The following is a 9,778-nucleotide window of genomic DNA, read 5'->3' as shown; positions in this document are numbered from 1 at the left end:
GAACCAGCAGCATTTGGGGGACACTTTGTGACATTAATAATTATTGGTATAAATACACAGGTGATTATACAAAATCGCGCGCGCTCTCATTGGCTCGCTATCTCGGATTATCAGCCGATAATCACCTCGACGGACAGAATGGCTGCCAGTAGTCGTTTTGCCACTGTAAGTGAAGATGATTTCGTGTTGAAATGTTTTTTTTCTTCTCTTTTTTGAACTAATCACCTGTGTATTTATACTAAAACAATTATTCGCCTCAGGCTTATTGATTATTGGTGAATATATACCTCAACTTCGTCTCGGTGAATATTCACCAATAATCACTTCACTTTCGGCGAATAATTGATAATTATTGTGTATTCTGAGATGAGACACAAGTGATGTTGAAGTTGTAGAAAAGAGCAAGGGGACAATAATTTGTGGCGTTAAATGAAATCTGCGTGCATCTAATTATTTTCATTTTTGGAGGACAGGGTGATTGTAGTCCTGAGGATTATTTGTGATGGCATTGACTCACATTATTTGAACCCATTGACCCCTCGGTGAGACTTGATATATTTTACTCTTTATGTCTAACTTACTTAACAGCTTTTACTCTGTCTAATGCCAGATGATTTACTCGTCAGCTGGGCGAGTCCTGGGGCATTTGAGGTGTCAATGGATTAAGAGCTGAAAATTCACAGTAGTTAAGGTACTTGACCAAAATCACCTGGATCAGTTCAGTTCCAGTACAAACCATGAACTGTATCATGATTAAAATCTTATACAAAGGTTTAGCTCACTAGGCCCTTGATTAAAGACTTGCCCTGTTTTAGCACAGCAGTTGAACCTGTGACCTCCTAAGAGTGACACTTCTAGATTTTATTGTGTAATGCCAGACAATTTTATTGTCAGTTGGGGTCAATGGGTTAACCACCTCTACATCCACTTGAAAACTACATGCATGTCCCCTTTAAACACATTTACCGTAAACACTCGCAGATAAGCCGCACCTCTTAACCTAAAATAGTTGCTAGAAATCAGGGGAGCAGCTTATCTACAGGAACATTTGAAAAAGGCTGCTTCTGGTGTCCCGTTTTCCATATTCGTGTCTGATCTAATGCCTGATTACTAAGCTAGGAACATTCTGCTCACATTCTTGTTGTAATGCAAAAATCTTTGGAAAAAACTGTGTTGAATGAAGAAATTCCTGTCAACAAATACCAGAAAAAGATCAATCATATTGTAAAAGTTGGTAGAAATGACATTCATTATCGTTAAGTGCTAAAATTGTGGTTGAGACTTTGAAGTATTTTCAGTTTCAATGTTAATAGTGAGTTTACGTTCAATGAGCAGTGGATGAAGAAGACTTCTTAAGACTTGACTTTGGATTTCTTAAATTGATTTCCCCAATTTTTCCAAAATTTGCCCTGCTAAATTCAGGACGCTGCTTATCTGCAGGTGTTTACGATAATTCTCCAAGCTCCAAGTTCCAATTTAAAAAGGAAGAAACTTTCAGACACCTTGTGTAACTGCAAACATCCTTTGCAGGAAATTGTTCCCAAGGCTTCAGTGCAGTCTCAAGACCCACCCCCCAAGGCTCCACACATTTTAGCCCACAACCTAAAGTTCTCAAAAACTTGCACTTGAACACTAATGCGTTTTGCAGTCCTAATCTCTCTTTTATTATAAATTACATGTGAGATAAAATTCAGTTACAGGACAATCCATTTTTAAGCCAGTTCTTACAGTAAGTGTGTGAGAAGTTCTACAGCTTTAAGAAACAAACTGTAAACACATACTAAAAAATATCATGCAGTGAAATAGTTTGCAAGATTATGTTTTGAAAAAATAATGTCAAACAAGCACACAGTGGAGTTGCATAACAGAACAACCCAAAGTCCTGACAGAAAGTTTTGTGAGAAAAAAGTATGGACAAAAGTTTATTTTTTGTGAGTTACAAATAAGTTGTAGTCTTCTAAACATTTACAGGAAGATACAAAGCTGTATTTTGAGAAACTATTTTTCTTCACACCATTCATTTTCTTTCCGAACCTGTCAGCAAAAGAAATAAGAAAATGTTTACACCAGCAAGACTTTTAACTGAAAAAAACAGCAAATTCAACCTACAAAATAACTCTAATTTACCGATGCTACTACTAAAAATGAATGGCTTTCACATACATTGTACCAAGGAGAAACAACAATGCTAGTGGGCAACAGTGGGTTCCGAGCAACTAAATTACCGGTACCAGTTTGCATCATTTTTCATTACGGTAATTTATGGAGTTTGTTTCAGGATTCCACATGAAGTTCCTTTACCAGTATTAAACAGTAGTGTTTTAACCACATGGATTTTTCAGTATTCCCTTCTCTTAATGTTTCCTTGTTTTTATCCACTGACAAGTAACAGCAACCTTTTGATTTGAGGGCTTACAGTTTACTGGGTTTCTTCAGCCATAAAGGCATCATCAGAACTTTGACTGATTCTTATTAAATCATCAAAACATGTTAACGTTGCTGAAGTCAAGAGTCAAGTCGTGTTTTAGAATTAAATATAGTCAAAACAAGAGCGACAGGAGAAGTAAAGATTGTAGTGGTAATTCGAAAAGTAGCTGCATTGTAGTAGATTTCTGTATTTGTTTATTACTAAAAGGCATTTGTAAATATTGTACTTGGCTAACAATGAAGTCTCATGCATATTCTTACATGTAGGCATCCAGCATTTAAGTTATCAAACATTTAAGTTATCAAAATGGACAATACCTGTTCTTCCTCCTCAGGAGTGAAATCATTCTTGATGTTAAAAGTCTTCCTGATCTCCTCTGGCGTTTTCCCTGTTTGAAATTAAAGACAAGACACATACTTGTTACAAGCAACAAGCATTATTTTAGTTTACCAGGTCTACACAAGTGTGTACACAGTAAAAATGTTATGATAATTGGATGGGTGACACTTATCAATTAATTTTTTTAATAGTGACTTCCACATACAGTGTACTCAGAATCACTTTATAATTCAGGTACAGAGACTTGTGGTAGCTGGGTCTTTAGACTAGGCTGAGATAACATAAATTTAAATTATTAATTTTACTTAAGTAGGCATATTACAGGGTTGCAGATAATAGCAGGGAGCCGAGGAAAATACCCGGCTGGCAGGGTGATTTTCCTGGCTGAAAAAGGAACATACAATCTTTAAATTGCTTCGGTTTTTTCCGTAAATGTCTTCAGTGAAACATTACTTAATTTTCTGGCTGTTTGGACTTCAATATTGATCGTAAACACTCCCTGTCAAAGAATGATTCAATGAATGCGTTTGGTAAAAAGCCCACTGTTCAGCTGTATTTTTACTTCATGTATATGAAATAATCTAAACCCAGTTGGGTATCTCCAACCATGTCAGGCAACATACATGTGCATAAGCTGGAATGTCGGCTGGAAAAAGGAGGAAAGAAAATTCTGCAGTGCTCGATAAAAAGCAATTCTTCAAATTTGCCAAAGATACTTCATAAAAGAATTAACTGAATAGAGTGTAATGTGAAGTGCTAGATTTCTATCCCATATGAACCATGTGAGCATTAGCCCTACTGATGGAAAGGGGCCCACACAAGGACAGAGAAAAACTCTGGCCAGGGTGGGAATTGAACCCACGACCTTCGGGTTAGATCTCCACTGCTCTACCGACTGAGCTACAAGGTCAGACGGGAGCAGGCTGTGGGAACTGAAGATGTTAAAGTCACCGCAATGAACATGTTCAAGTACAAGGAAAGGTTACGTTTATACAAACGTTGGCCGTGTAGCAATTTATATTTTAAACAGAATTAACTGAATGGAGTGTAATGTGAAGTGCTATATTTCTATCCCATATGAACCATGTGAGCGTTAGCCCTACTGATGGAAATGGGCCCACACAAGGACAGAGAAAAACTCTGACCAGGGTGGAAATTGAACCCACGACCTTCGGGTTAGATCTCCACCGCTCTACCGACTGAGCTACAAGGTCAAACGGGAGCAGGCCGTGGAAACTGAAGATGTTAAAGTCATGGCAATGAACCTGTTCAAGTACAAGGAAAGGTTACGTTTATACAAACGTGGAACCCGAAGGTCGTGGGTTCAATTCTGTTTAAAATATAAAGTGCTACACGGCCAACGTTTGTATAAACGTAACCTTTCCTTATACTTCATAAAACTCTGGCAGACTGAGTGAAAATTAGAAGAAAGTGCTATTACTACGACAGAATCGGCACGACGCACCGAGATGTAAAAGGCAACAATAATTTGTCAGACGAGAACATAACGTTTGGCTTTGAATTTACACTGTACACGTGCCTCCTAAAATCAAGGAAAATGAATTTACGAGAGTCTAAATTTCAAAATTATCCTGCTGACCCCCTAGAAGGGACGCGCTGCAGACCTACATGTAACTAGCTGTACCTTTGGCCCAAATTAAGTACCCGCCTGTTATGTGCACATTACGTCTTAACAAAATTTTCGCTACAGTAACGCTCAAAAATAACTTACCAGTCTCGTCTCATTTCTCGCGAGATGAGAGTCTTGCCTCGAGAGACAGTGTATACAGATTCCACGGGCAAACGTTTACACGCAAAGACAATAATACACCCCTGCCAACCGCATTTTGACCTAAAACTTTAGTGTCAAGTGTTACGTTTGGGAGCGTGAGTGTCTTTGTAAACAGGTTAATTTTTGGAAAGTTTTCGTTTATGCAAACACTTACAGTTTTTCAAACCGTCTTGCAAGACGAGAGGGTGGTAACTTACTTTTGAGCGGTACTGTACATCTCTGTATTACTAGGAACAAAAAGTCAAAGCTCTGCCTCCTTGAACTTATTGTAGAGGAAATTTTCCTTTACCGCAGAGTTTGCAATGCCATGGTCAGTTTTGCGAAATTCAATAAATTGCCATTTGTTTTTGTTTTGCAATAATGCTGAAAAATGTCCAAATTTTTTTTTACAAAGTTACATAAAGTTCTAATCTTTAAATCCAGCAAGGCGACTTGTCCACCTAAAATCACAGGGAAAATTTGCAGATATTTTCAAATAGTTGTGAAACAGCACCAACATGTAACTCTGGACCACAGACCGTATTGTGGGACATGTCCTCCTTGTGTACTGTACTGCAATGCACTGCACTGTACATAAGCCCAAGGGACTGTACACAAGTCCACTTTGTATATGATTATAGTTTTTTAGCAGGTCAATACCTTTGATCATGTTAGCCACAGTTTTACAAGTGACATCCAGAAGTCCTTTGATATCAAGGTAGTTAGCAGCCTAAAAATGCAAGTGACATTGTTTTCACTTTAAAAATGCTAAAAAACAATGTAACCACAACAAAGAAAAATTATTACTCTGTCAAAGTAAGTTTCTTTTAATTACTTCACAATCCTGTCACCAAAACAGCAAGTAAAATACATGTAATATCGTCTGTTATACGAAAGTTTCACGGCAAACAAGCCTTCAATTGACATCTTCACTAAAGCTATGAGGGGACTACCGTGCATGCATTATAGATACTAGTATTACTTCAACTCTAAGGAACCTCATAGCCCCTTCTTTCCCCATACAGTCAACTCGTCTACAATGGACCTAAAAGTACATGTACAATGTACACCATTTTTGCACTCAGAGCCATATAACTGTGTACAATCACCAACCATATCAAAATTATTTCACTTGAATGTGCTCACAATTCGATAGTCAAACTATTGTACAATGAGCGCTCTAAGAATTGAAGGGCTCCAGGCAAAAACATTACTGCTGGGGAATTACTCTCCCATAATGTCTCACAGGCCAATTACCAATACAGTGTATGCAAATTAAACACAAAACAAACAAGGTAATTTAAATGCCAATTTGGCACTTACCTGTATTCAATGACTTTTGTTTGGCCGATGATTCTTGAGAATTTCGACAAAATTTACCTTGTGGGGTTTGAAAGGGAACCTCAACTAAAATAACTTCAAACTGCAGAACATAATAATTATTATTGGGTTCACACTAGGCACTAAGTCTGTCTTAGCCTAAGTCAAGCCAAGTTACCCTAAGTCCGCTTAAGTGTTCAGACATATCTAGAAGACAAATTCTTTCCGTGCAAAGCTGTCATCATTAACAACAAAAATAACAGATAAGGTAACTAACATCATAAATGTGGTGAGGTAGTCACCATCCATTTAGCGAAGAAGTTGAGATCAAAATGAGACTGAGAAGCCGTAAAATCGCTGTAATTGCGACTGTTGTTTGTTTATTAAATTTACAAAGGTTGATCAGCCAAATAACCTTACAAAATCTTATGTTCCTTCGTGAAAGAATGATGGAAGATTTTGTCCAAGAGAGTGAAAGCCTGCTTTTTCTGACCGCCCTACTTTTGAGCGTTCACCAAAGGCGAGGTAATTTTCGGCACATAAGAAGAAGAGCGTGGGCCTGGCCAAGACCGCAGAACTGGTTTGATGTAATGCTAGCATCACCTTGGCTGAATGTTCTTTGGAAACCAAACTTTCGAATGGAACGTGAAACATTTGACAAGCTTTGCCAAATTCTATCCGATAAAAGCCACGATTTTGATTTTTTTTTGCTATCAGGTTTCTTAAGTCAGCCTTAAGTCATCTTTGAAACAGACTTAAGAACTGCTTAGGTCATTTGAGTTTGCTGACACTAAGACAGCGGTTCACACCTGTCATTTTTACTAAGTCGACTTAAAGAGATTACTAAGTCAGACTTAGTGGTCTAATGTGAACCAACAAATGTTGACAATTAAAATTGTTTAAACTTTTTCCAATGAAAGTGTTTGTATCCGAAAAAAATGAATTTCAAAAATGCTTGTTTTGGCTTTCAAATCTACCAAGCACCGCCATCTAGAATAATATTATAATTGTGACATGTTGTTGTTGCCCTATTGTTCTGACACAAAGAGAGTTTGTTCCGGAACAAAAGGGCAAACATGACACATCACAATAACTATTATTCAAGATGGTGGCGCCGGGGAAATTTGAAAGCCAAAACAAGCGTGCAGAATGCTTTCATTGGAAAAAGTTTGAGCAACTTCAATTGTAATCATTATTTTCTGTGGTTTAAAGCTATTTGTATTTTGTTGCTTTAGTGGAGATTCCCTTTAACAGTGGGGTTTCAAATAATGAATGAACTGATTTTAAGTGCTTGCATTACGAGATGTAAAGTGATCACTTCCACTTGAATCAGGCCATATAGTACATGTGAACCAGTGCTTGAAATTAGCGGTCGTCCGGTCCTCCCAGACGACCAGAAATTTTACCAGGTGACTAGTTTTTGGTAAAAAGAAAAGTTTGGTTGCCTGAAGAAAAACAACTGACAACCCAGCCAAAAATAGAAAAAGAATGCTAAGCAGCACCCAACTCACTAGTTGGTTTTCTATAATTGTCAATGTCCAAAAGTAGTGTGATGTTAACATGCCTGGCTTTTAAAAGAGGGACAACCTGGGCTTTTTCTTTAATTTCAAGCACTAATACACAACTTACAGTATTACTTTGAGATTTTACCATGAAGACCTTACTCTTGGTTAATAATTATGGAATTATGAAGAAAATTAAATAATTAATTTTTTTGTCCCCTTCTTGTTTCAAAGATAGGGGACGGTTTGTTAACCCACTGGCTCGGCCTAGGAGTGGGAGTGGAACTTTATAGAGTTTATTCTGTCTAATGCCAGACTATTTTACATGTCAGTGAGGGTGGACAAGGTAAAGGTAAAGGTACACGTTATTTAACGTCGGAAGTTCCTTTACTCTCAAGGGTGGGTTCAGGTGTCAATGGATTAACTGGCTTCAGATGATGAATCTCCAGCTACATTTTGTACATTGTTGGGTCTATACTCACGAGAATAAGTTCAAAAAGAGTGCCTTGGTCAACTTTGAGAAACTCTTGATCCCATGGATCGATATCGTCTGTTCTCTTTTCCTTGTTTTCATCGTCATCTGGAGGTGGAGGATCATCTTTATGTTTTTCAGCCCACTGAATTACCTACAAAATTATGAAATGATATTATACAACTGTACATCATGGGACTCTGTATGCAGTATCACAATATTGATCACATAATAATTATACCGTATGTTGGTCAAGCACAGCAATAACACAAGGTAGCTATTTAACAATTTCGCCAAAGGTGAGGTGAATATCGGTACACTGTAAGTCAAGGTTTTTATTCACCAATATTCACTGAACCTGAGGTCAATAATATTGTTTTAGTATAGTTACATAGGGGATTATTTGAAAAAATGCATTTTCTTTAAATTCCTGAGGATGCAACCAATCAGCTGTGTGGTGAAGTTGAATTCAAAACAGCTCAAGACAAATCCTGCCACCTGATAGGGCAGATTTGTGTACACATCCAGTGTTGTAAACACTTGTAAGATTAGTGTGAGCTGTGTAGAAATGCAAAACCTAACCAAGAGAAAAAGTACTTTCTGCAACTTTATGAAGAAGTTCATAGAGAGTGAGGCACTGGGAAAATTGACCAGTTGTTGGCATGACTTTTTGCCTGGCTGTTTCAATATCCACTATACTTTTCTTCCCTTGCCAAAAAATGACAAATACACAGCTACATGTGCAAAACACTGATGGCCTCCTGTGCAAAACCTTAATGAAGCCCCAGTCAAGGCAAGCAACAGTTTACAGGCATACATGTACGTATACTTGACAAAACAGTCTTAGCACTTGGTGATTTGCTAAAGCCCTTAGCCCAATGAATAATTATTTCAGTATTCTTTCAATAGCAGCACCTCTGTGCTCTACTCTTTGCAAAATCTTACAGTGTTCAGTGAGAAGTGTGGTGAGACAAGTCCTACTGTTTCAAGTTTTTTCGTTCTTGGAGGAGACGAGAAAGTGACCCAAGGGACCCAAATTCAAAAAGGATGGGATTTGAACAGACTTAAGGCCAAAAGAGGCATTATTATTACATGTATTTCATGTACTGACAGTACCTTCTTGAGAATTGCAGCATTAACATTTGGTAGGGGAACCGGTTCATCGTCATCTTCATCCATACCAAGATCTGCAAAAAAGCCACATGCAAATAAACACAATGCGAACAAGAAAAAATGCAAAATAAAATGAACATGTCTAGAATATCCCTGCATCATCAAAAGAAATTAAAATCACAGAATTTTAAGAAAACGACAAAACCTCTGAGTTTATAACATTATTGTTTTTCACTTTCTGGGTGCCTTTTTTATTACAATAAAGAGACAGTGAATCGGAATAGAAGCTACACTTACACTTAACCATATTATCCTTATCATAAAGCAATGCGGAAATGGACAGCAATGACTAGAATATCCCTACATCATCATTGAAAGCACAGTATTTTAAGAAAACAATGAAACCTCTCGAGTCTCTTCATAGTAATAAAAAAGGCACCCAGACAATGGAAAAAATTATAAACTCAAAGGTTTCATCATTTTCTTAAAATTCTGTGATTCTAATGATGATACCGGGATATTCTACTCATTACTGTCCATTTCCACATCGCTTTATGATAAGGATAATATGGTAAAGTCAGGCCTTCTGATAGGGTGCGATTAAAAAATGCAAATTATGCGATTTTTTCGGGGCAGATTGTGCGATTAGAGAGGCCAATTATGCGATAAATAATGTAAATTGTGCGATTTTTTTCTCAGCAATTTTAAGCTTGTTTTATAAGGTTTCAGGTTGAGAAAAACACTTTTTTGCTGCCCTAAAGACATTTCGAACACAAAGGAACAGTAATTATGTATCTCGATCGACATTAGTTGGGATAAAAAAAAAAGAGGTC

General features: G+C 37.4%; 1 protein-coding gene across 1 annotated transcript in view; it reads right to left on the bottom strand.

Moving 5' to 3' along the window:
* Positions 1-1,640: 1,640 nt before the first annotated feature.
* Positions 1,641-9,778, bottom strand: part of LOC138003877 (S-phase kinase-associated protein 1) — an 11,895-nt gene continuing 3,757 nt past the window's right edge. The window contains exons 3-7 of the mRNA XM_068850157.1: positions 8,949-9,019; positions 7,843-7,986; positions 5,199-5,268; positions 2,746-2,816; positions 1,641-2,034 (exon numbers count right to left, since the gene is read on the bottom strand). Of these exons, the coding sequence (XP_068706258.1) occupies positions 1,999-2,034; positions 2,746-2,816; positions 5,199-5,268; positions 7,843-7,986; positions 8,949-9,019 (392 nt within the window). The 3' untranslated portion in view covers positions 1,641-1,998. The remainder of the gene's footprint in view (positions 2,035-2,745; positions 2,817-5,198; positions 5,269-7,842; positions 7,987-8,948; positions 9,020-9,778) is intronic.

Source organism: Montipora foliosa, chromosome 5 (genome assembly GCF_036669935.1).
Source record: "Montipora foliosa isolate CH-2021 chromosome 5, ASM3666993v2, whole genome shotgun sequence".
Classification (NCBI taxonomy): Eukaryota; Metazoa; Cnidaria; class Anthozoa; order Scleractinia; family Acroporidae; genus Montipora; species Montipora foliosa.
The sequence above is the reverse complement of the archived record's forward strand: the minus strand, read 5'-3'. Positions and strand labels throughout refer to the sequence as shown.